At 38.0% G+C, this 27,852-nt stretch overlaps 1 protein-coding gene across 5 annotated transcripts in view; it reads right to left on the reverse strand.

The window, feature by feature from the left end:
* The window catches only part of DPYD (dihydropyrimidine dehydrogenase), a 340,158-nt gene that overhangs the window by 69,140 nt on the left and 243,166 nt on the right, over positions 1-27,852 (reverse strand). For all 5 annotated transcript variants that reach the window (XR_007708585.1, XM_035538265.2, XM_050712120.1 and 2 more), the window contains 2 exons: positions 20,382-20,502; positions 19,310-19,429 (listed from right to left, as the gene is read on the reverse strand). Coding sequence is in view for 4 of the 5 variants with exons in the window: in XM_035538265.2 (XP_035394158.1) it covers positions 19,310-19,429; positions 20,382-20,502 (241 nt within the window). In the remaining variant the exon portion in view is untranslated. The remainder of the gene's footprint in view (positions 1-19,309; positions 19,430-20,381; positions 20,503-27,852) is intronic.

Genomic DNA, 27,852 nt, shown 5'->3' on the forward strand with positions numbered 1-27,852 from the left:
TACCTGCGGCAGCTCTAAATGGTCTAGGTAAAAATGATCCACAACCAGCAGAACTGAATCAATTCAGACTGCAGACTGATAACTCTGAGCCTGAATCCTGAAAGGGGCTGAATGGCCTTTATCAAACTCTGTATCTACAAGACGGACAGATTTACAAGAAAAGCACACCTTTGGTTAGTAGATGACATCAAAGCAAACTTTTGTATCTGTGGTTACTAAATGGAATAAAAATGAAGTTGGGTCATAATTCTCCCCATTCTGTGCCTTGCAAAGCAAAATTTATTTTTATTTGCATTATATTACCCTGCAGTTTTTCCTTATAAATTCAATATCAGATTTAAACCACAAAGCCTAAATATTACAAAGAAAAATAAGCCAATACTAAAAAATCAACGTTATGATTAATAAATTACTGTTAAACTCTATGCTGCCAAAAAAAAAAAAAGCAACTCATCATCCTCCTCCTCTCTGTAACTACATTCTCTGAAGAAAGCTGACACTGTTATCTCCCTAACTGTTAAAATTAATATAGCTAATGACAACAGAAGCCAAGTGAACATCAAATACCAGACTTGGGTGAAAAAGCTTTACATGAGAGAATTGATCTGGGAAAGTTCAAGCATTGCAGATGATCAATCCAATCCTGCAGAAAGTAACTAGATAAGAAAGTTTGGGTATTAGGAAACAAACACAGAAAACATAGTTCTTTTTAAAGACATTTCCTGCATAATGTGTTGGCTGCCTCATACTAGTCATCAAAGTACATATATATATATATATATGTATATAACCTGCATTTGTAAACAGTCAAGGGAAACATACATGTTATAAACAATTCATTTGCATTGCATTTCTTCTGATTGCAATTATTCTATATGTTCTTTCTCTCTCCCACCTGTAGGTGGCCACCATAAGCTACACTTATCAAATAACTCATTAGCAGGGTTTTCAATACTGTCATATCCAGATAATTAGCAATTTATTTAAATAACCAATTTCTGTGGAAATAATTGTCATGGAATGCCCTGAACCTACTTTTTATAAACTATAATAAAAGTGTTAAGATAATCCCTGACATTTGCAAATGCCATTAGTTCACCTTTCCTTTTGATAGTGCTGTGGCATTATGTTTAAACAATTACCCGATAACGCGGCAGTTTAATGAAACAGTGTAGCAGCACATCCTTCAAAATGGCCAGTGAATGCATTTGTATGCAGAAGAAAATCCAATGAACAGACATGTTTAGAGAGAAAAATGATCCACAATGAGGTCCCCAAATGGGACATACAACATTCAGTGCACTAAAAAATACAGGGTGTGCCCCAACAGCAAGTTCATGATGGACCTCGCCACAGCTTTACTGGTGCACAGCACAATATTTCTGACTCAGCTCAGGACCTGGAGAAGACTCCTTTCACTGCCCCGATCCATTTCACAGCCTGTTCAGTCCATCACTACTTGAACATTAATAGCCATTTGCCAAAATCAGTAATAACGATGCACTATTTACTTAGGCTCTGGCTATTTCCAACCAAAACTTTAAAATATGCATTCATTTACCAAACAGAGCATTTGAGAGACTATTCATTTTATGGCACATCTCTACAACAGTTAGCCACATCTTCAAAGCAATGGCTACCTAATGTTTCATTTTATTGATAATTTCTGAAGGGTGACTTTAGAATAAAGTTAATGATTGCAGATTTAAAACAATTTCTATCTTACTACCAACTCAGACTCAAGAAACTACATCGACTGACTGCATTCTACTGATTTTTGTTAGCATATCACAACTATGTATGACATTTATGCCCTGGTAAAGTGATGGCGTGTTACTATTTTCTCCGATAATCATTCCCCCCTCCCCCCCATCCTTTATTTTATTTTATTTTATTTTATTTTATTTTTTTTATTTCAAAGCTTACTTCTTATTTGATTCTATTTGGAATACCCATGGGTTTGACTCCAATGTGTACCTGGAAAAAAGGCAGTAATAATTTTGCATCATGTCTCCTTTAACAAAAATTGCACCTAAATGCAAAAAATGATGGAACTTTTATAAGCATAGAGGAAAAACAGTATCCTTTTTAGAATTTCTTTTTACCATTTTTGAATTTCTCCCAATTATTTATGCTCTTTCAGCTGAAAGTTCATAAAATCACCAGAGTTCTTACACAATAAATGTTTAGCAGTCACTGGAGACTTCTCTCAATTAAAAAGGTTAGAATCAGAGAAAGAGAGAGGAAAAAAAGTAAATTTTTCTTATCTGTAGATATTATTTATTCAGGAAGACCTGAGGGAATTTTCAACCATATCGAACTTCAGTAGGAAAAATCAAGAGGACAGATAGAAATTGTTTTGCGATTGCTGCAAGAGCCAGTTAAACATTTTCTAACAAAGCCATTCTCTCACTGCAAGCTGCGGATCCACTAAAATCAATACTTTTGGTGATCTGCATGAAGCCTAGCAAAATGTGTTCTGTTGCAACTTATCAGTTGCTCCTTATTCATGTTTTCCAGGTTGGTATAACAATGATAAAAGCAGTGCTAATGACTGAGGTATGCTCCCAGCATAGCACAAGGAAAAGGACACATGAATTAGACCAGCATAAAAGTGGGACAGGCCATCTAAGAAATACTGTCCACAGTTACCAGACTAAAATGTTGCAACCATCACAGGGGCACAAAAAAGTTCCGGACAAATTCTGCTGGGTAATCCTCTCCCCTGAAAGATGGGAGTGTTTCACTTCAGCACACCCTAAGTCTCGCTGCCCTCTTATTCCTGTGCAGAGGCAGATGTGTTTAACTCCAGGTCCAGTAGAAGGGTTTGTGGCTATTTACCCAGAAGCTTACAGATCTGTTCAAAAGCAGCATTGCCCCTGTCAGCCTGAGAGGCAGCGCTACCTTTGTTTGAGCTGGCTTTAACCTCCTTAACAACAACAACTACCACGGTCAACATGACCCTGGCACCAGAAAGCGGGACATGCGTGTGTCCAAGTGTCTGTGTGGGTACTGCAGTGCATACATAATTCTGACCATACAAAGGCAATTTAGTACATCTGAGTAAGGACACACTGGCAGAGTGGCGACTGACTGCTGAGCAGGGCGTTGAGGCTCCCACAGTGTTTTTAAAAATAAAAGCATTACTGAAAATGCAGCACAGCAACTTTGCAGGTTATTTACAAAACCTGAAGCATACCTTATACTGTTTAATACCCATTGGTCTAGGAAGTCCATTACAGCAAGGGAAGCAGAACTTAAGAAAGAACAGCAAATTAATGAAAGTAGGTAACCAGAAAGCAGGTAACCAGAAAGCTTAAATGAAGTATTTCCTTTTGCCTTTACATAACTGATTACCAGACTTATCCCATTTTGAGGTTTATCTATTTTATCCAGTTGGTACCCTCTAGTAATACACAATTTTATGTATGTATCTATTTGTATCTATTTATATATTAAAAATATGAAAAAAATCGTAAGATAGCATGAACATAAAAATTTTGTGAAACAAATGAATTCAGTTCAGCTGAAAATGCTGTATTTCCCTGTGTAATAGCATCTCTACACACACATCTGCCATTTTATTATTACATATCTATATAATCTGTGAGTATATATATATACACGCATACTCAGTAGATATATTTCCATATTCACATATACATAAAACAGTGGATGACACGTCCCCTGATAAAACCTGTTATTTCAACACTTCAAGTGAAAAGTGTTAAAATAAATGGCTCATCACATACAATGTGTTAAAATAAATGTTTATTTCAACACTGTGTGTATCATAGCCATTTATTTCAACACTTCCCGTTTCTCAAGACTCACACAACCAAGAGTAGGAGATCTGATAGCTATAGCTAAGGTAGTTGAAGCACACAGCCTTACTCATCTGCTTGCCATAGGATGAGTAGGAAGTTAGCTGACACTTTTTTTCTCCCAGCAATAAATGGAAACTACCTGCCTTGACTGTTCATGGGGATCTGCATGTGTCTGTAAGCTGGTGAGCTACATCATGATTTGGAAAGAAAAAGCCATACCAGAGTTTGTTGAGAGGGCTGGAAAGCAAGCTGCTGCTATCAGGGTAGCGTTTGGAAAGGCAGAAGTGTATGGGGACTTTTGACAATTTCACTTTGCAATTTTGGAGTTTGACTCAAAGTTAACCGGGCAGACAAGGATTCAGGTGAACAAGAACAAAATCTGGAGCTGTTCATGCTGAAGGCTGGAAGGGACATGATTTTTGCAGGAGCAACTGTAATTTGGTGATTATGAGTTAGGAAAGAACAGCTGTGTTCCCTCCTTATCCTTGTGAAAATAGTTTCTTGGGAGGATTCTTCAGGTCCCAAGACTTGCCTTATTTATTTTAATACAGTACCTGAAGGATCTTTGGAGCAGAAGCTTTCCAAATTTAGGTAGTCTCTACAGCACAAATATAGTCATTGGGAGCTATGTGTTAATGCGTTTAGATTAGATTAACATGTGAACCTGCTTCTACAAGCTGAGCTTGGACATTACATTGTATGGCAGCGTTAAATTAGCACAACTTTCTTTCTGTGCCTTATTTAGTGAGGAAAGCACTAGAAAATAATATTCCCTGGTAGCTCCTGCTGGAGCCGGAGGGCATTCTTCCTTTATAGATCAGTTCCAGTAAGGGACAGAGGCAGGATGAAGGTGAAGAAATTTAAATAATTAAGCAACATGCAAAAAGACTCCACAAACTACCAGTCCCCTCCAAGCAGTATTTACAGCTAACTTGCCTGCAATGTCTCCCTACAGCTTTCCTCCTTTGAAAAACACATAAAGCATGATTAGGCTCTAGCAAGACAGTGTGGCCTTAAGAAGATAAACACTTCACGGGGGGTTCTCATTTTTTTCTTGTCTATTTTCCTCCCTGAAATTGCAGATCTGCGTGCTGGTCTGGACAGAGCACAAACCTACAAACTGAACTAACAAAACGTTAGTGAAGACTTCACAACCAGTACACCCCGTCAGAAGACTGTTTTGCACCCAGTCAATGAAAGACTGAGACCACAGTTTCATCAACACACAAATAAAGTCACTGCCTCAAGTCAAGCCACTCCAAAGCGCTAGTTGCCTATATTCAAACATCTCTCTCTTCCTGTAAAGTTTTCTTTGTCCAATGTCACCTTTGGCAGATAAAACACTATAATCATTCTGCAGCAGAATACAATGCAATGAAAGTTCTCTAGGAAAAAAATGTTTTCATTCTTTCACTTTCTTCAGATGTGATTAGTTCCAGAAAAAGGAGGTATCATCACTCCTTTGAAGGCACCGTATGTTATAAGATTGGTCCTTAGAAGTTGGCAACATGTAATAACAGTGCTTTATTCCTAAACATCAATCAGTTTCAAGAATGGCAGTTGCTCACAGAATGGTAATAATGGAAATATTCAGCTAATAACTACTGTAGACATTAAAACACTGTATGACAGATGTGAAGCGCTCGTTACACAAGAACACTTTCTTATAATTACAGTTTTATAACTAGGTACATAAGTTTCTAAATATTTAGTTCCTTATCCACCTGTATTTCTGTAATGAAATTTGCATGACAATACTTAGTTATCTGTAAAAGAAAAGGACCCTCCACCCCCACAGTGAGTCGATACCTTGGCTCTAGCTGAGACCTTGGCTGTGCATGGATGACAGTTGTAAAGACAGGGCTTTTCTTCTGTTGCTTCTTTTTAATAACCTTCACAGTTACAGGAGGTTTCATGCCACTTCTCTAGCTGAGTGTACAGTGAGCTGAAGAGCTAACATCTTAATGGAAAGTGAAATAATAGCATGTCTGTGCTGTGTAAACTATCCATGGCATAAAGGAAGTGCAAACCTTATTTGTGGAGGCCTTTACTAGCTTTGGATATATTATCCAGGGTTAGTAATTAAAACATGTTTATATCAGTCCTACCTTTATATCAGCCACACAACTCAGTGCTGGTTTCAAGATGAAATTACACACCTGTATCTTAACTCTGCCTTCTGCGTTAATAAAAAAAATAACAGCATTAATAGGCTTAAACACTCATTTATTTTATGTATTCAGAGCAACATAAGGGGATGCAAGGGAATTCAGTGTGTTGCTCTGTCAGATCATTTTAATTGTTATCCAATGAGGGCAGCTCAGAGGGTGAGTAAGGGACTTAATTTATGTACTTACTCATCCCCTCGGTTTCCACTGAAGAAAAACGATAGCAACACAACTCTAAACTGCATTCACTGGTCTTCAGTGATCAAAGTAAAGGCCAATTAACACAAAGCCAGGGGCCCACCTGTGTTTGTTGATTTTAAATACTCCTAGAACACACATTGCTGCTACTAAAAACATACCAGCAATATTTTGCACATATGCAATGCCTTTTAGGAGAGAATATCCAAATACTATACAAAGGTATAACATTTTTATCTCAAAAGACAAAAACGCAAGAGGAGTCCTGGAGAGGAAATGTGTGTGTGAGGAGTGAATAATTTCACCCGCAAAGATTAGGTAGCAGGCAGTCCTCCTGGTTACAAATCCCTTGTCCCAGGTCATCATATTGCCCTTTTCACTAAAACTGTTGGTAATTTGGGGGATCTTATTTTACAGATAACCTCTCTAAATCGACTAAAGCAGGCAGCTCTTAGAAGTAAATTACACACTGATGTCCTGGTCCTCAGCACCTTATTCTGTGCATTTTCATGCGTGAATTTTTATGCACGCTCAAAACACAACCTCAAGCACAGGAATAAGTCTGCTCATAGAAGCATACAGGACTGTTGTTGACTAGTGCTGTCATCCATAAAAGAATTATGTTCTCCTTCCTTCCTCTTTTTCTTTAATCTAAAATAAAATGTACCTGAAAATTCATTCACTCTGGGAGCAATATCTTTGGGCAGAACTGGCTTGCTTCCTTGTTCTTCTTGGTGACAGAATTATTAGGAATTCTGAAGGTTATTTTAAACAATCAATGTACGTATGAAAACTAAGTGATCCCACTTGCGTGAGCTATCACTGAAATAATACTGTGTGGAGTGCTCAAAGAATACAACTCACAAAAGCATAAATGTTCCACATGAAATTCTAACACATCTGCTCAACACTGAAAAGCCAGCATTTAAGTCCAAAGCACTAAAAAGCATAGACAAGTGCATTTTTGGAACCAAAACAAATGCTGGTAATTTAAGAAAATACTATGAAGCACACAAAGACTGTACAATGCCGTATGTTGCACAATGCATCTGGTAATCAATTTAGTCTATGTGCCAAATTTACTAGAAGCCCAAATAGGCTTAAGTTCTTTATTCAGAAATTCAAAAAGTAAACTAGAAGCATTATAAACACACTGCACTTACAATTAGAAAACAAGTGGATTTTTCTTTTTAGTTACATAATACAAATAAAAATTAATCTCCTAAATTATATCCCATAATGAATACATGTCCAAGCTTCACTTTTGATCAACAGCTTTCACAGACTCACAGTTTTAGGACATGGTCTGTTGCACAGCATAAGAGATAAATGTGATTTTTAAATTATTTTTCATTCAATGTTTATTTCTGTTTTGGAGGTTTGAAGTCATGAAGGTTTTATGCTGTCTTTTGTGATTCTATTCACAATATGTTACTGAAGATGTCATCAAACACAGACGTACGACAAATCTTGCATGTATTGTAGTCCTAAGTCAAATATGAATTCACAGTTACAGTATTAAAAATACAGTGGAAATCACTAATTTAAGTGGACAGCACCTATAGAGGCACCTATAAAGCCAAAATAAATGGAGTAGGATAATAGTTTTCAGACTTGGGTTACAGTGTCAATGCAGAGACTCGAGCTGTGTTAACTCACCAAGCTTGATCTCGCTTGCCAGAGCATGCTTGTCAATATTTAGCTCCCAGGGAGCATGTCACAAGTCTTTACAAAAACTAGCTTAAATACAAAATACTATAGCAGCTGCTGTGATCCTTTTCCTAACACTGAGATTAAATTGTTGAAACTTGCTTTCAGCTTTGTAAACCAGAAAATGTGTGCCATATACCTACTGTAACAAGAACATGAAAAATGGCTTTAAGGGATTGCAACGCTGTTATTAGGGTTTATTACAATAAAGAAAAACACCAGATGCTTTACTTTAACTGATTGGAAGATATTTTAATGTCAAACATACAAACATCACTTTCTCTTGTGACACTCTTTGTGCCACTATGCCTCCTTTTGCCTGACAAACCTTTGGCTCAGCCGAGTGAATCTTATTCATGAGAAACAGAGAGAAACAGAAATGGATGTTGAAGACACGCAAGTTTGGAAAAGAGATTGTAAGAGTGACAAATTTCTTTTGTTTTTGAAGACTTTTATCACCCCATACTATCTGCCTTTACCTAGAAACTGGGGATGTTCTCAGAGCTGCAAAATAGCAAGCCTGAGTTGGAATGAAATCTCCATGCCAGCCCATTTAGCAAGGGAGCTCCTTGCTAAAATTCCTCTTGACAGGACAGAACAAGATTCGCCATGACTTCCCTGCCTCCAGCAGGGTTTTCCTCTTCTCTGGATAACTGCCAGAGATGGATCCTTTAATATGTTTTTATGAACAACAAAGATGTAAGCAATCTCTTAATTCGCCCAATAATCTAGATGGTACCACATAGCAGGTATTTTCAAAATATTTCTTCTAGCTCCTATTTGTAGGTCTGAATTCCTCAAACCCCATCTTCATGAAGTTCTGAAGAAGCTCATTAATTTGTAAGAAAAAGCAACTGATTCTTAAATACCTCGTCTAGCAACACCTTCTCTGCAAGTGCTCCTGATAAACAGAGTTTATCAGGGCCTAGAATGAGAAGATTTCTCTGAGTACTCCCTTTCAAAATCTAAACAGCTCTCAAGTGGGCATATATCCAAAAATCAGTGAAAATGCTGCCAAAGCTGGTGTAATCAATACACAGGCAGCTGACATGGCATTAACAGTGTAAGCACAACAATAAATGACAGGGAGTAAGATAAGCTCAGCCCAGCCAAAATGGACTGGAGTAATCATACATACTTCTGAAAATCAGTACGTCACTCAGGAGGGCCATGGAACACATACAAATGGCCAGACACAACCATAACATGGTTAACCACGTACTCCTCGGCAGGCCTGCTTGTGAAACAAAACACAGCTTTCTCCCTCTTTTGAGCTGCCAGTAACAAAGTTCTCCACAGCATCAGCCTTACCTCTGTGCTGAGTCGGGTACAGTACCACACGTTTCACTGCCAGACCTCACGCCATTAAAAACACCCTCTCTGCAGAGCTGCCACAGCCGCACTGTGGATTTGTGCGTCTCATTCTGAAAGAGTGGGGCTCTGCACTCAGCAGTTCTCACTCAGCTCTCATTTAAACCAAATAATGGTGGCTAAATCCCTCACTACGAGTGTCCTTTGGGATCTGAACAGGACTTAGCACTAAGATGGTTATACATTACATGTTAATAGGGAAGATATTTGCAATTACCTGGCAACATAGATGTTGCAAATTGTTTATAAATTGGAAAAACAGATTACTACAGCAGGTTTCCTAAAAGATTTTGTACGGTATGTTTGTATTTACTGTTTGTGAGCAGCATACTTGTATAGCTCCTTCCATACAATGATATATCTGCATGAAAAGGCACATTAAAATACAGATCCTTTAGCTGACTACTATATATTAGTTGCACTCTTTTGAAAGGTTAAAAAAAAAAAGAGTTCTGATAGTTGTGAAATACTTTTATAAATGCTTCTGGCAATAACTCATAAGGGATGAAGCAATGTCCAGTGAAATACAAACCTAGGATCTACTCAGTTAAACTAATCTGCTATATTTTGTGTTCTGTATTTTATATGTGAAGTTAGCATTAGGATTTATTCATTGTCGAAGTAGGATACTAAAAATACAGAACATTAGAAGAATTTAGGTGAATAAAGATGTGTTCACTATGGCAAGTTCATTACAAATCATAGCTAACCAGTGAAGGTTCCTCCTATATGGAAGCAAGACAGCAGCAGTAACTGCTTAAGTATGTCCTTTTGACACTGCTGGATGTAAAGTAAAGCCCTGGGTTTAGTTGTTCCAAATATTTACCCCCCGCCCCCTCCATCCCTTGTATCTGGTTGTCAAAGTATCCTGCAACTGGATTAACCTAAGCAACTTAAGCAAGTGCAGTTTCATGTAACTGAAGCCTTCTCTTCAAGCCACTTCCATTTCTAAAAAACACCAGTTGCGTTTTATAGATAGCAAGAAGAGTGAGAGTCCCAATATCCTGACAGAGATGCCTCAGACACTGAGGTTACCAGAGCTACTGAGCTACAGAAGCTGGGGTATCCTGAGAGCGGTGGTGGTATCCTGAGGCTGAGGGTGGAAGACAGCTGCCAGTTGGCCTGTCTTGCAAGCACAGCTGTCCCACAGGAGAGAAGAAAGAACAGCATGAAGCTTCATGTTATCAGATGTCAAATAAGAAGTCATTTTCTATTTATTTGTTGGCTCACATTTTGATGTTAAGTGTATTGCAAAATCTTTATTTTTGAACCATATCAACCCGGCTGCTGATTTGGATACGGAGTATAAAGTAGCAGAAAAGACAATTATGGGCCCCATTCAATCAACAGCAGGGAACTTGTAATACCAACGTATATTCACATAAATTTGGAACCCATTTCCTTTCTCAGCTCTTTCCTTCTGTCACCTATACTGAAGCTCACTAAAGTCTCATAATCTGTATTCAAGTTTGAATCCATCTTGTATGTAACGCCGCAACAAAGCTTTGCAGACCTGCGGGTCAACTTGAACACTGCCACCTAAAATTATCTTCTTGTGCTCTAGCCCACGGTTATGTGTTACTTAAATGACCTCCAAAATGAATTGTAGTAAGTTTTTAATGATAGAAATATATCTTTTTTTTTTCTTCCAATACAATAATCTAAAGATATGACACAAAAATATCCTGAGATTTTTTTGTGAGCATTTGCTTAAAATTTAAAGAGGTGATCATAAAAGAAAGAGACACATACACCCGTAGACCTGACAGACACGGAAAGACAATCAACCAGTGCTGACAAAAGACAATGTAAACAGGTTCAATCTTGTTGATATTAACAGTCCTCACCAGGTTGTAGTGTACATATGCTACATTCATCTCTGCCCACTACTGCAAACAAGTTTAAATACAGGCCCCTGTACTATCAGCCTGCTTTAAAATGCTGTCACTTTTCTCTTTCTTCATCAATTCATTTCCATTCTTTGTTAATCAGACTATGTCTCTAAGTCGCTAACTACACAAGCACCCTTTACTTAACCACGTCAATCTGCATGATTATATGAACTGATTTCCCATTTATCTAGCTGCAGGCAGATTAAAACCACACGTTCTTTCACCCGTGCTTGGACAATCTAGGCCACATTTTTTTTTTTTAATACCATATTATGTCTGAATAGAATTTATGGTTTTATCTGAATCATCATCTGACATTAGTAAGACTTGATAGCCTAATGGTTATCATTTCATACAAAAAAAAAAAAAAAGACACTTTTTGGAAATGAGGAATTCCAAACGGACATATTATATATGAGATACGATGTAAAAAGCAAATCCAGAGTACTCAACAACAGTGGTTTAAAGATTAATCAAATTACAGGCTATTGAAACTGCAGAATACACCTGGTTGTATTTCAGAGCCCCATACGGACTAGAAACAGTTAACGATGATTTGATGGTTTTCTAGGAGTTTGAAACAAATACTTGGCTTTTAGTCTGAGAGCAATGCTGGACATTTCTGTCTGATGCTTGGGGGATTCAGCCAACTAACAGATACATTTGGTGAAGAATCTCATTCTAGTCATGCCCTCCCTTCCTAATTTCCCTTTTCACTGTTTTGTCGTCTTTGCCTGTTCCTCAGGGAACCGAGTGATTGATAGCCTAATCCAATGACTGTATTACAGCTGCCTCAACTTGGACTCTTTTCCTTATCATTAGCAGTTAGCCTATGGTTAAATTCACAGCTCACTGCTTGGTACAACCCCTGAGATTTAAGGGTCTGGCCTTTAGAAAATATTTAACATAAAATTGAAATCTTGACATACTGAGAATTCAGTTCTCTGCAAGGCTTCTTTAATTAATCCAATGTACTGTACCATTGTTCTATATGAGACTGTGACATGGTGAACTGTTAGTGACGCTCACAGAGATGTGTAATTCTAAATTAAACACTCACTTACATGTACCTACACTGCATTTGTTTCCCAAGTACATGTGCACAAAAGTGAAAATTTAAATGCAATCTATAACAATAATAAAACACAAACCAATTACATTTCAAGAGTAACGACTTTTCATTCATTTCAAGCTTGGAATGAGCTTTTTTCAAAGTAAGAGGAGAAAACACAGCTTTGTTCAAAAGCTGTGTGTGAAGACCAATACTTCATTCTTCTTCAGGACTCATTTAATCTTTTGGCAAATTAAATCAATTATGATCATTTTTCATCAACTACAAATGGCACCTGTGCTAGAAGTGTAAAGTGTTTTCTTTGTGGAAAGAAAATGGCTAAAAATATTTAAAATGGAGGAAATATGCTTAGTCTCTGACCTTATCTGGAGAATAATACTTATTTTTAAATAGCTATGGGAAGGATGTAGACCTTGATCTATGCTGTAAACCTTTGCCCTACTTCCAGTCAGTCGATGAGCTGCAAGCTTCTATGAAAATGGCAGCTGAGTCCCAGATGAAAAATTATGCATCTCATAAACTGCTATTCTGCTGAAATGTCAAGCTATGGCAGGGCTGTACCTCAAACTCAGCACTTGGCATTTTCCTTCTGTCTGCTTTGTTGCCATGAAGCAAACATGAACAGTGAGGATTTGTGTAGGGCAGGTAGCAGGCGAGCTCCCTGTCAAAAATCTATTATTAGGGCTCTGATCTCTTCTGCACAGACCAATGACGGCAGAACACTAAGAGAAATCAGACTGCTGCAAGGACACCACAGAAAACAGAGGACTCTTTGTGAATCCTGACATAATATATGCAAATAAGGGCTTTTAATGGCTGAGCTACATTTAACAGAAATAATAAACCAAAATTAAAATTGTACTATGGCATATATTTGTTTTTTACTCCTACCCACACTGTTTTATAAATATATGTTAATGTAAATAGTCTTTAACTCTCAGTAAATATTTACACTAAACAGGAATGCATATGCATATATACATTTTGTTTTATTTCCAACGACGGGCTGCTTTTCATTCATTTCTATTTACCAAAATTAACACTGAAGAATCACTGAGAGAACTGTGATTATGAAAGCAAATGCCCTTTTTTACATTTTTCTTTTAATGATGTGTCATAAAATTAAAATTAAAAGGCAGCTCTTATTATTATAACTTCAAATTTTCCTCTTCCAATATAATTCATACATTTCAGATTAGAATATGCACCCCTATAAATAATGTCAAATATTCATATAATGTATACATTTTAATTTAATGAAATAACAGCTGCGAAGTGTTCCCTTAAAAATCACAATTGCTGTCTGGCTGTTTTTTTTTTTGTTGTTGTTTTTTTGTGTTTTTTTTTTTTTTGTAAAAAGAGACAGCTCCACTAACTTACTTACTTCAAAAGTAACTAATATGAACTGCCTCTGCTGATTCCCAACAATTATACATTTCCACATTTAATGACTGAATCTGCTATCTAGATATATTCCTTTTGACATCTCTTGTGGTCAGCTGTGAAGATAGAACACAACTTTTTGAATTTCTCTTGTTCTGGAAAACATCCAAACATGCACATACTAATATGCTATACCACATACTTATGCAAATAATGTCAAAATATTACAGAACGGAACAACTGGACAAAGCAGTAACAGCACATAGGCATGAGGTGCTTGAGCTATTAGTGTAAAATACTGTAAAATTTTAGCAACAAAGCATTAAAAGGATACATAGTGAGTGCACAGTAGAGAGATTTGCTTTTAACCTAAGTTTTTTGCTAAGTCCAGTGTATGGTTTTATAAATTTATCCCCTAAGGATCTGGCATCCAGACAAAACCAATGAAACAAACATATGACAAAGAAGAACAAAAAGCCATGGAAATTCAAACAGAAGCTCTGCTCTATTCTGCTTGTAATAGATATCCTATAGTGCTGCAGTGTGATGTGTTTTATAAAACACATCTGGAATATGGAAGAACAGTATCAACACTTATGAAACAAACTTTTTTTTTTTTTAAATTTTAAAATACGTTTAAAGGAAACAACTCGGGGAAACATGTAGCTGCTGACAGTATATTAACAACTCTGGGAAGCCTGGCATCTTATTCTAGTACCTACAAAATACACATTTGCAAAATCATTTATATTTATATGGATGAAAACATCTTTTTCAGAGACAGAGAACATTATTCATTGTGAGGATAAATAACAGCATTACCTCCTTTTTAAGAAACAAATACTCTGTATTGCATGCGTACAAGAAGAACTTGGGGTAGAATCCGACATATTCTATATTCTCAAACCTGAAGTGCTGCTGGGTCAATTCTAAAAGCTCCTTAATAGAAATTAAACTATGTCTCTAATTCTGCAAACATATACAATAGTTACATAGTTTGGAGAGCCAAAGCTTAATTGCAGTGTATTTCTTTCATCAGAAGGGCTTATTTCCTTAAATAAGGGGGCTTCAACGAGACATTTCCACCTTTTGAATAAGAGGCAGTTCCTGGAAACCTATAAAAAATGGATGAACATTGGGCTCCTCTAACCATGATGTCCTCTCACGTGATGTGGCCACAGAAATGAGTAGGGCTACTGTAGCCCTTGGGCTCAGCCAAGGCTCTATGGTGCCAATTAGAAAAGAATTTTCTTTAAAAAACACCGATTTGTCAAAATTACTGTGATTTTTTTTCCCTGCAAAGATTTTCTGACACCAGGAGAGACGTAGAAGGTAAAGAAAAACAGAATATTTTATCCTGTTCAATAGTCAGAGGATTAACCTGGAGTCCAGGGGACCCAGGTGGGACTCCCTGGCTCACACCAGGGATTTAAATGTGGATCTCCCAAATCAGGCATGTTTGCAGGTCAGCAGGTTCTACTCCTGCTCATGTGTATCCTGTGAGAGCTGTTTCACTTTGTATTAATAATTCAATATTTGCAGGGAAGTGGAGGAGGGAGAGTGACTAATTCTACAGTCCAGTGGCCAAACGCTCACCTGGGATACTGGAATTTTCCCTGTCAAAACCAGCCAACAAACAGTAGGATAGGATGGAGGAAACAGCCGTGCTTCTCACAGCTTAGCAATTTTCAGCTGATCGAATTATATCAGAACAGGAAGGTCACTTCTGAGCACTGGATGGGAAGCAAACATTGACTGTGACAACTCAAAGCTAAATGGGGTTTTTAAGTAATCTCATTAAGTCTCTCCTTCTTTGAAAGACTTTAAAAATATTTTAGATGTTTAAAAACAAAAACAAAAAAAAAACAAACATAAGTCTTTTCTCAAAGACATCTCAGAAGCTGGCAATTAAGTTAATAACTTTTTTTTGTTTTTATTAATGTTGGAAAAACCATAGTAAACTACCTCCCACTTACTAATTTAAAAGGAATTAAAAAGCAAATCCCTTTCCAGTGGCATGCTCAGCTAGAAAGACAAATAACAATTTTTCTGCATATAGCTGCTTCACCCGCAGCAGATGAGGAGGGGAGAAGCCAAGTGGAAGGCGCACATGGAAAAACTTTAGTTCATAGCCGTGCATGAGCCCATTTTTAAACAGTGGAAGGTTGGGAAGACTGCAAGTTCAAAATGTCAGGCTGCTGCTAGGCAAGGGGATTAACAGACTTTGATTGTTTGCTCTTCGACAGCAACCTTCATCAAACTCACTGGAGTGAGCTTACACTCACCTGCCGAAGATAACCTACACTATATGAAGAGATGTGTGACCGTAGTGAATTTAAAATGTAGTGAATTAAAAATGTGGTGAAGAATGGCTGTCCTCTAAGGGCCCAGCTTCCACAAACATCTGTCTCACACAGCATGCCTAACAGCGCTGCCCAGCCCAGGCACACACCGGGCCACCAGAGCTTTTTCCTCAAACAAGGCCCTGCTGCTGGCAGCCCACCCCAGGCTTTCAGCAGAGCCCTTTAGCTTGCAGGCCGGAGCCGGCCTGCTGCCTTATGTCAGGGAGCAAAACGTTGACTTTCACATTTGGAGCTGAGGAGGGTCACCTCCATCTTTCTGCCACACGCTGTGCCCCTACACTGCAGCACAGGGCCCCCTCAGCCCTCGGGGCCATGGCTGGAAGGTGGGGCATGCAGCACAGGGCACACCTCTCTAGGACATGAAGGGGAATGTGTCCTGGCTGCTGACGGTGGGCCCTGCACACAGCAGCTTCTGCTTTCATTCTTCAAAGTAAAAACACCCTTTCAGGAAGAGCAACCTCTGTACTCATTGGCAACACAACTGGAGGTTGGAGAGTTTCCTACAAGTTATGGTAAAGAGAACTTCAAAATGCAAGATAAACTGTTGCTGCCACCATTGTTTTTTTTTTTTTTTTTTTTTTTTTTTTTTTCATCCAGTTCAATCCAGCACCAAAAATACTCCCTTAAAAGCCATTCCTCAGCAGCTGGGTGATCCTCAGGGCCACCAGCAGCTGCAAGCCTAGGTGGGTTTCCAGACCCCGAAAGCCTACCTGACATGGAGGCCGCTGTGCCCTGTGCCCAGACCACACAGTGCCAGCGGTGTCATGGTCCTGTGAGAACAGGCACCCGCCTCACTTCCCCCTCCTGTACTGTAGCTTATTGCCAAATAAGAGACAGTTCTAGTCCAGAAGAGTGAAAATCTGTGCAATTGGAAGAAATACAGAAAGGAAGATACAGCTTGATTGTCCCCTGTATCTATTCTAGATCTTTGCACTGGAGAACATTATAAACCAGCTGCACTTTGGTAAGACACAGAAAACGGCCCAAACAGATTGTTTCTATAGTAGCACTGACTTTTGTGTAAAAATGAATTCTCTCTTGAGAGAAATTATTTGAAAAAACAACAAAAACTCATTGACTATATCAGATAATACAATAGAACAAAACAGAACAAAAAGTTTAAGCAGATGAAAACAGAAAAGTGATTTCCGTGCGAGGAGCACGAGGCACTCCCCGGGAAGCCTGTAGGCATGTAAGTGGTGTTCCTGCCATTCAGCAGGCAGGGAAAACAGCACAGGGAAAGGTCAAGCATCTGGCTGCAGGCCACTGGCTGGGCCCAGCACTGCCAGGGACAGAGTTCAGGCCTACATACACCTACCCCTTGATCTGACAAGGCCAACGCTCCCCCTTTTTTCTGCCTTCTCATAAGCATGCTAGCTCTCTTGATTTAAAATTGCTTTCCTGCTTTGGTAAATTTGTATACTGTTACACCCTGGTCACCAAGCAGAAAGTATTGCAATGTGTGTGCAGCATGTATTGACTTTATTGGCTCTGTGGCTTTCTTTTCCGCAGTGTGTTGTGGGATTGGGACCTACTGATGTCAATTACCAGCAAGAAACCTTTATTTATTTGTCTGCAACAATATACTCTTTCAAAACATAATAAATTGACAGCACTTTCAGTGGTTTTCATATTTTTTAAATAACCAGATTTGCGTCACAGGTAATGGTGCATCCCAAAATGACATCTTCTATTTCCTTTGATACATGTAAAACTTCAGGAAGAAAAATACATTTCTATACTTACACATGCATACACACATATATATTAATATAAGAAATTGAGAACTTTTCCTTGGGTTTCATTTATAACAGAATTATAAACCATGAAAATGGTGGTAGATCTTTCCATACTGCTGAGCATCCAGGTGCTACTGTAATTTACACTACATGCATGTTTTAAATTTGTGACATGAGACACACTTTTCATAATGCAGTCATTTTATAGATTTTATTAGACAGACTTATGGTAGGAAGGATTATTCAGAAATTGCAACTTAAATGAGAAAATGTGAATGGTGTTACTTATATAAAATACTACTGCAATAGTTCTTTTATTAATTTTTAATGCACAGCACCCACTGTGACCTCCTTTATTCTTTTCCTGTCAACATGGCAGGCTAGAGAAATTGAAATGGGCTGTAACTGTTCTCTTCTTGTTCCCCTCTTCCTCCCATTTTGCATAATATTAAAATTATAACATCTTATTGGACTGTCACTGTGAAATAATCATTATGCAATAGGCATAACAATTTTTCTGATTCTCTCTTCTTTGCCTTTTAGTGTTCTCTAAAAAATTCCAAATTCCATGCAGTTATCTAAGGCAATAAGGCAATTTTCCACTGAATATACTTGTTTGAATTAAAGTTTGTTTAAATGGTATCTTTTGCTACATTTCTTATGGTTCTCTAAGGATAACACTAGTCACATAAAATGAAGCATTTTTTTTTTGCCTGTCTGGTCTTCTCTGATTACAATTTTGGGGTGAGGTGGGAGGTGGGTCTGATAAAATAGTGTTTGACTCAATCAGGAGGATGCTATTACTTCTGTTATGTATATTTACTGCTACCTCTATCACCAAGGAGACTAATCTCCATACCAGTAAAGTCAAGAAGCTCACAGTATTGTCTTTGCAGGGCCAAGTTCATGTTGTCACAGCAACAGAGTGCACAGGGTCAATAGATTAATTCATTAGTGTGCACAGGCACTGAACTGGAGTGTAAAAGTTTTGCTGCTGGTTTTTAAATTAAACTGTGAAGCAGAACTTGGAAATATGGTATAAACATGATATTCTTATATATCACAAGGAATAGACTACAAAAATAAGTATATATTTACCTAACGCAATCTATTAGTTTTACCATAGTGGGAAGAGGATGAAATAACCTACTTTGAAGAGGGGCATTCAGTGAGAAGGCAGCAGGATAGCTGGAGTTCGGGCTATGAAACATACACTGCATTTGGATTGTTGATATTTCCCCCTACGATGCCCTTTCATTAGCCTCTGTCTAACGTGGGGCCTGACAATTGTGACAGAATGAAAAATTTGAGGAAAAGCAGGGGTCATGAGAGAAGAGATTTCCTTCCCTCTCTAGTGACGCTATCACAGTATTCTGATGCAGCGTTTTACCATTAAGGAAAGGGCAACACGAGAGCCTTCACACTTAATCTGTTCCATCTGTCATGACTATTAGAAACATTGACCAGCAGTGAGCTTTAAGGACTCAGTGCGACTGCAGACATGATATTCTAGCCCACTACAAGGACCTCCTGATGTTTTGAAATCCTCCAAGGAAGTCGTATGCATCAAAAAGGGCAACACCTACCTGACACACCACCATATGTGGTCCTCAGTCCTACACCAACTGCTGGCCAAGGTGTGCCGTCTGCTTTCAGTCCCATCAGTCCTGACACTGTATTGGTGGCTGTAACACCATCTGCGCCACCTGTGAAAGAAAAGGTCAGTCACTTTTTGTTAAATAATGCATATAAGAACAAGAGAGGAAAAAATACAACAGAAAAACTGTGAAACTGTGAAATAACTAGAAATTCAAATAAACAGCTGAAGACAGAAAGCAACAAACTGTAAGAGGATGTGCAGAAGGGTCCTTAAAACCAGTCCTGGGCTGATAAATTTTATGCTAGCTTCAAGACAGGTTGCATCAGTTGAAAGAGCTGTAAACAGCACCTGGGAAACACAGACCAGCAGACAGGCAGATAGATCTCTGCCATTCAGCTGTGTGGGACAGAATCTACTATAGTGGCTGTTCAACACTGAGAGGTGCCCCAGCACAGGGGTAACCTCCTCCAAGCTGACGACACCAACTCTGCATTGACTCAGCCAGCCCATAATTCTTGCTTCTTACTGTGAGGATGAAATAGTGCAACAGAAAAAAAAAAAAGACCACATTTTTAAGTGATGGATTAATACACATACTTTCAAATTCATTTCCAACCACCCTGTTTTTTAAGCTCCAAGGAAAAGTTATATATATATATACATATATATATATACACACACACACACCCTCAAATGGTGTATTTCTGATTTCTCAGGACACACGTTATTTTTACTATCAAACAAAGGAACAGGGGAAGATACAGTGGTATGGTAAATATCTAAATATGATAGAAATTAGAGTGAGCAAAGACACAAAAACATATGATTTAATGTTAACGTTAATCTAATATGGTTCTCTTTATACACTGTTATATTCTAGAATAAAGCATGGACAAAATTAGGAAATCTTTGATCATTGCACTTATTTTAACCACATCAAATAAACTGCATTCGTATTTGTTTCTGTTGTTATTTGTTATTATTTCTGCAACTGTCCTATGTCCCCAACATCCAGCAAATTAGTAAATCTGTACAGCTTGTGCACTGGAGTCAGTTACCTTCCTGCGCAGCCATCGCAATATTAACAATATCAGTGACATTTGGGGTCAGCTTGGCAAAGAAAGGAATCTGAACAGCTTGTCTAACCCAGCGACAGATGTTCCGTACCAGCTCTGGATCCTGTTCAAATAGGTCAGATAAATATAGAACATAATTAAAAGTAATATGAACAAAAGGTATATCAAGGCAATAGAAAACTCTGTTATAAGTGGTTGTACTGTGATTTTGTGAAATTACACATCAGGACCAAACCTCATCTCATTAGCTAGGTTATTTAAGACACATCAAGTAACCACAAATCCATTACAGAAAGGTTAGTTCATGAAAAAAGGAAAATTTGCTTTTTTCAAAAGACAAAGATATCACAAAATGTTCCCTTCCCAGAGTGGGAAAAATATCATTTTGGATGACAGAGAGTGTCTTTACCCATTTATTTTAAAAATTACTTTTTGTTTTTAATGACTCACTCTGTGTAAGATATGCTGAAAATAACTGCTATCATATAAACTAACACAATCCTGAAGTATTGGCTGACCATGCCTTGATAGAATAAGAAGGATGAGTCAGGTTGCAGGGCTATCAGAATGCAATTCTGCATTTCTGGACTTTCCTCTGACTTCACAGAATAAATTGGAATGTCCAAAATGTAAATGAAAGATCAAAACCTCCCCACTTAGAGCTCAGAATAGAAATCTTCAAATGCTGGCTTTTCATGATTTCTAGGCATTTACTTCCCTTATGGAATACATATCACCTAGACAGTAATCAGCAATCCTTTCCACTGAAAACAGCTCAGTGGTACTAACATTCTGATTCTGGCACATATCATGGCTTTTGTTCAATATAACTCTTAGGGTGTGGGTTGGTGGGTTTTTTCTTTTTCTTTTTTTGGATTGTCTACTAGTAATGCTATTCAACAAATATCTTAAAATTTGCAATACTGATGTATGTAGAACATGGTGCGTGATCTGTTTCAAAAAATGAACTGTTACAAGATTTAGTACAAGGATAACCTGTGGGTAGGCTAATTGGTAGTGCAGCAATTATTTATATTTACTAAATCTTTATCACTCTCTCAGACAATTAAGTCTGTCATATAAGAATAATTTTCTCCTGTTTGGCTATTGTAAAAATTTGGGAAGCTGCATTGTTATGAAAATGGGATGATCCTAAATGAAGTTTAAAACAATCCATTGGCCACCAAGGTTCTTTGCAGTTTAGTGAACATACAAGAAATGTTCCCTTGCCGTTTTTGTCATTTTATATCAACGATTAAATGCAAACATAAGGAACACAGGCTGTATCCCTAGAAAGACAGAGTGCTTTACATGAATAGTAAAATCCTGAGACTTAGCTGTGCCATTCCAATAAAAATGGTGATCTCCCTGCCCATGTGCTTCCATGAAATATGTATGAATGTTGCACTGGCAGTATGAAAGTAGTTGTGTCATTGACTTTAATTTCTGTTTTGAATTTCCTTGAGGCCCAATGCAGAAATGAGACTCTCTAGTAGATATGGATTGTATATTCTTTATGTTAATTCTTCTCCTTAGAAATCTTCATAATAATGTTCACGATGTTGGCACTACATAACTCATTATACCGACTTCGTAGTGCTTACAGTGCTGCCAAAAAAATTCTTACTCCAACTCACATTAGCACTTTAAAATACACTTATTTTAATCCACATCAAATAATAACTCATTGGGAGATCTCTAATTCATATTAACCCAATTTCCATCATATCTAAGACAATTTAACTAGTCCTTAGAAGTTTACCTTTGGACAGAGAATAATTTGTAGAGTTCGCACAAGAAGACAGCTTTTGAGAAAGGCTGAAGTGATTAGAAAGAAAGTTCACTTCTAAATGGGCATTTACATTTGCAAAATCAATAATATGAACCACCTAAAATTAGTACTGTGCTTAATTTGGTACAGAATTTTAATGCTTTTAGTTCAAAGTCTACCATGTTGCTATAAATTATCTTCTTCTATTACATATAATAGGTTTGTAGCTTCTGTTATTAATGATGATACAGTGCAATTGTTACAGAGTCTGTAGCATAATTTTGCTGAGTGTGTCAATGCAGAAGAATGAACAAATGCTTCAATGGACTTCAACATCCATTGACAACGCCCTTCACTTGCCTGCTGTACTTTTTTCTTTTTCTTTTCTTTTTCTTTCTTTCCTTTTTATTTTATTTTTTTAAACACCATCTAAATGAAAGCTTAGTGAAATTATTGATTCATGCCTTGCATCCACAGGAATCTGTTGGTAATTTAATACCATATAAAGTCTCTTTTGGTATGAGATGTACATCAGTGTGTCTTCTGTCTTCCTGTTCTTAATCAAATATTGCTTGTTTATTCCAAAGCCACAGGAGATTTTAATGTAACAGGGCTTGTCTTTTGACTTCCCCAAGCAGCCGTACAGAATCATTTTTCCTGAATATTCATTATAGCCTTGGGCTAGATGGAGCTTTTAATCCTAACTACTCATTGCCAATGGGTAGATAGACGAGAGGAAAAACAACTATTCACCTTTTTTTTTCTAACTGATCACATGATAACCTTAACTACAACCATACCTATAAGAATAAGTCCTCAGAAATTAAAGCAGCAAGTTGTCTTCTGATTGCATTTGGCATTGGTAATGAGTTGAATCCCACATCCTATCATCCCTAGGGCAGATACATCCTGCATGTTTAAGGAGGAGTGTGAAAATGCTATGAAGACAGTAGGTAACCTCTCCTTGTGTTTCATGGTAACAAACAAAATGATGAGGAGATTACCACAGAAATATCTGGCTGTAGATGTTGGAAACTGTGGCAATTTTTACTATTACCTGTCTTTAAGTGCCCTTGCAGGGTCCTCATTTTTACATTATCCTGTTATCGCACACTCTTTATACTGTATCTAAAACACCTCTCTGAAGTAGGGAAGTACTATTATACCTGTTTAACAAACAGATAAAGGTGAGCCAGAAATACTGAGGTGCACCTCCTCAAACTTACCTTTTTTTTGGTGCCTAGCCTTTACTAAGTCACTTGCATAAAGATCTGAAAAGATATGCCTGGTGGAGAACTGCATTTGGGTCCTCAGAATGCTTTAAACCATGATATACTTGCCACATTAACAAAAGAAATATTTGCAATTCTAGAATTTAATCAGTTTTTCAGAGTATTTGAATAATGCAAAAGATGAAAATACAACTACTTTAGGGTGATAAACATGCTTTTCTTAACTGTGCAAACAGTCCTTGGGAAGCACGTATGTGAGAGGGTATTCATGTACGTATGCATATCTAAAGAATACTAATGCCAGTCAGAAAGATGTCATAAAAATAAACCTGTTACAGAATTTCTCCTGACAACTTCAGAAGGAAGGTTCCTACTTAATATAGCACATTAGCTGATCTTGCCTGTTAGTGCTACAGAAAATGGACCACACCATGCAATCTTCAGTCCATCCTTAATTACTATAATGGTGGCAGTTCTGCCTCACTAAGAACAGGGTAAGGACTTTTACAGTTATGGATTTTAATAAAAACACAACTATTCTCAGTCAGAATCCTGATTTTACATATGCATGAAGGTTTTCTTACACAGAACTACTAGTGTTAACATTACAGGTCATGCTGATGATTCGTGCAAGTCCATTATCCTGACTGTGATGGTGTGAACTTCTAGATGGCAGAGAGAATGTTGTAAGATCCATTAGGACCTTGCATGTAAAGTCCTTAAATCTCATCCATCACTGACTCCAATAACCTAAACAACAAAGTTACAGAAATTAAAATACTTTATTCTATTTAATTAAACCATAAGTCTGATCTTCATAAACCTCAACCCTATGATGGTCACAAAACTCTTTTCTCATATATATCTCTTGCCAATGAGCTTCATGGATAAATCATTCATAATGTGAACGCATTTGCAATTTTAAATACCAATCCTAAATTATAGAGGCTTCATCTTGTCTTTGAATTAATTTACCATACATTAAGCTGACATGGGTTTCTGATACGTGGTTAGTAGGCAAGCAAGGCACCAAGTATCTCTCAACAGTGCATTCTTCTGGTGACAGATTCTCTTTCTGTACTGGCCCTCCAGAAAAAAATAATACTAACTAAAAAAATCTTGTAGCCCTTTACATCTATTATCATTGGAGGAGTTTTTTATATGATAAAATGTTCTACACTTAACTGCCCAATTCTCCACCGTGGATACATTTTCCAAAATAGTATAGATAGCTAAAGGAAATGGAAGGAGGGTTTTTACGTTTAGAAATGATGTAGCCAAAGAAAAACTTTATGAGTGAGAATTTGCAAGATTGGGCTTTTAAATTTAATTCAAGTATTATTCTCACTTTAAATTTAATTCAAGTATTATTCGCACTTTACTATTGTAGTGGGTTTACGTGGCAAGGTTTTGGTAGCAGGGGGCCATAAGGGTGGCTTCTGTGAGAAGGATCTAGAAGCTGCCCCATGTTAGGTAAGGGCCCCACTGCTGACCAGAGCTGAGCCAATTAGCAATGTTGTTTTCCGCCTCTGTGATAGCGTATTTCAGACAGGGAAAAAAAAACGCTGCGCCACACAGCAGCTGGGAGAGTGAGAGGAGTGAGGAACAGCCTTGCAGGCGCCAAGGTCAGTGAAGAAGGAGGGGGAGAGGTGCTCCAGGCGCTGGAGCAGAAGTCCCCTGCGGCCTGTGGTGAGGACCATGGTGAAACAGGCTGTCCCCCTGCAGCCCACGGAGTACCACGGTGGAGCAGGGTTCCATGCTGCAGCCCGTGGAGGAGACCACGGTGGAGCAGGAGGACCTGCAGTGATGGAGGCTGCGGCCTGTGGAAGACCCCTGCCAGAGCAGATTCCAGGCCGGATCTGTAGCCCGTGGAGAGGAGACCTCACAGGAGCAGGTGACCTGGCAGGAGCTGCTGCCCATGGGGGACCCACGTTGGAGCAGCTTGTTCCTGAGGGATGGACCTCGTGGTATGGACCCTTATCTGGAGCAGTTGTTGAAGAGCTGCTGCCTGTGGGAAGCCCAGGCCGGATCAGTTCACCAAGGACTGTATCCTGTGGGAGGGACCCCACAGCACAGTGGACGAGACTGACTGAGAAGGAGCGGCGGCGAAGAAGTGCTATAGGCTGACCAAAACCCCTGTTCCCCCGTTCCTCGCGCCGCTTGGGGGGAGGAGGTGGAAGAGGGTGGATGGGGAGGAAGGTGCTTTCGGTTTCTTTCCTTTGTTTCTCACTTCTGTAGCTTGTTAGTAATAAGCAATAAATCTTACTATCTCCCTATGCTGAGTCTGTTTTGCCCGTCACGATAATTACTGTGCGATCTCCTCATTCTTATCTCAACCCTTGAGCCATTTTCATCATATTTTCTCCCCATTCCTCTTTGAGGAGGGGGAGTGAGAGAGCAGTTGTGGTGGAGCTCGGCCGCCCACCTGAGTAAAACCACCACAATTATTTCATTCAACAATAGCCTGCAAGGAATGGGTTAAACCTATCCTCAGCCACATTGCTATCTGAGAGCCTACCAGGCCTCACATGTACCCTCTGAAAAAGAAGAAAGGAGAAAAGAATCCTTCACCATCTGCAGCTAACAGGTAGACTTTCTTCCAGGCCATGCTACATTTTCCTTGTGAACATTACAGTCGCTCTTCCTGCCACAACCTGCAGTGTGGGCAGGCACGGGCAAGATAGATTTTTAACAGCTTTAGAGAGGGCATAACAATCATTTCTATAGATTTCTCACCCATTCAATCCACTCCAATGTCTGAAGATGTAGGCCTGGATATGCATCTTTTACAGAGATCCCACAGATGTCCTAGGATTCATTAATCTGATATGCTGTTACTTGAAATACTTTTTATAGGTGTCTATCATATTTCTTTCCAGATCAAACACAGAGCCAGAAATCAATTAGGAAACCAGAATGTAAAATTAAAATAAAATAAAACAAAATAAAACAAAACTTATCTGTGTGAAGAGCTACTCTTTTCACATTCCTTCAAAAGTGCTGGAAAAGTAGAAGTGTTAGAATTTCAGCTTAAAGCATTGTAAGTTAGTATCTTTAGCATATTTTTTTTCCATATTCTTATCAATCTTTCCCACGTGATGTTGAGCAAAGATTTCTTTTCTCCCTCCTCCTATGAGATGTCCAATACTGCCTTCATAAAATTTCCTATCTCTAAATCTACCCAAAATATCTATGGTACCTAAATACAGAATTGCAGTCAATCACTACAGCAAAAGAGACACCATTTCTGAATATCCTGGTTAATTTTACTGTCTTCTTTCATCCTAGAAAGGGGCACTTTAGTTTGTGCATTTGTCCTATTTCAAACAATTAAAGCTAACAATTTGTTTAAAGCCTGTCAATTTAATGGGAAGGATTTCCCAGGACAGAAGACAAATAACTCTCTACTTCTCATCTGAGGAAAAAAAATGTTTCATTTCTCAAGAAATTTGACAGCTTTTGGTCAACATCTATTGACCACAGCTGTCAAAAAGAAAGAAATGAGGCAGTTTAACCTGAGGCAGGAATAACAGTTTTCACAGTTGTATGTGAACCTATCTATATATATTAGGAAAAATTTCCAAAAATGTCTAAATGACTTCAAAGGCTTTGGGTCAGCATAATCAACTCCACACAAAGGTAGCTTCTGGACAAGAGCTGATGTCCTTCTGGCTAGAATCTATAATACTGGATATGATAATGTGGAGCCAATGCCATAAAGCGAACTTTTAGATAATGTCATTTGAATTCAAGACTTCTTTTTGGTCAGTCCTGTATTTTCTTTTCGTGTGAGATCTAAAGTGCACCAAAGGTAGTAGAAGTATTTTAACTAATTTCAGTAGGTTTTGGAACAAGTTAATATTTTGCTATTTGCTCACAATGAGTAAAAACAGAAAACAGCTGGGAGCAGAGTGTTTTGTCAGATTTCATGACAATAGCAACTTTTTGTGCAACTCATTTTGAACTTATGAGTCAGTAAGTCACTTCCGTTGTATATTTTTAATTTCTACATATATATTATTTTACAGTTTTATTTACTTGTGTGAACTGTTCCATCAGTTTAGCAAAAAAAACACTTCAAAATCTCATTAGATACCTTCAATAAGATGGTACTGGAAAATCATATTCAGGATATAAATTCAAAAATATATAAATACCTATTTTGTTCCATTCAAAATGTTTTGTTCCAGTTCAGGCCTTCAATGTTTTTAATTAACTTACACTTTGAAACAAGAGGTCTTTTCAAAATGAAGAGGGGCTATCTGTTGTTGCTGTTTGTTGTTGTTTTTTTTTTTTTTTTTTTTTTTTGGTGGGGGGAGAATTTCTAAAAGATCAGTGATTAATATGAGAAGAATTAAGCATGGTCTACAGTCACCATTTTGCTGAACTACCATAGCAACGATCTGTACTGTGACTACTGCTTGCTGCTTTAATTCAAGATCATACCTAT

This window comes from Cygnus atratus, chromosome 8 (genome assembly GCF_013377495.2).
Source record: "Cygnus atratus isolate AKBS03 ecotype Queensland, Australia chromosome 8, CAtr_DNAZoo_HiC_assembly, whole genome shotgun sequence".
Taxonomy (NCBI): domain Eukaryota; kingdom Metazoa; phylum Chordata; class Aves; order Anseriformes; family Anatidae; genus Cygnus; species Cygnus atratus.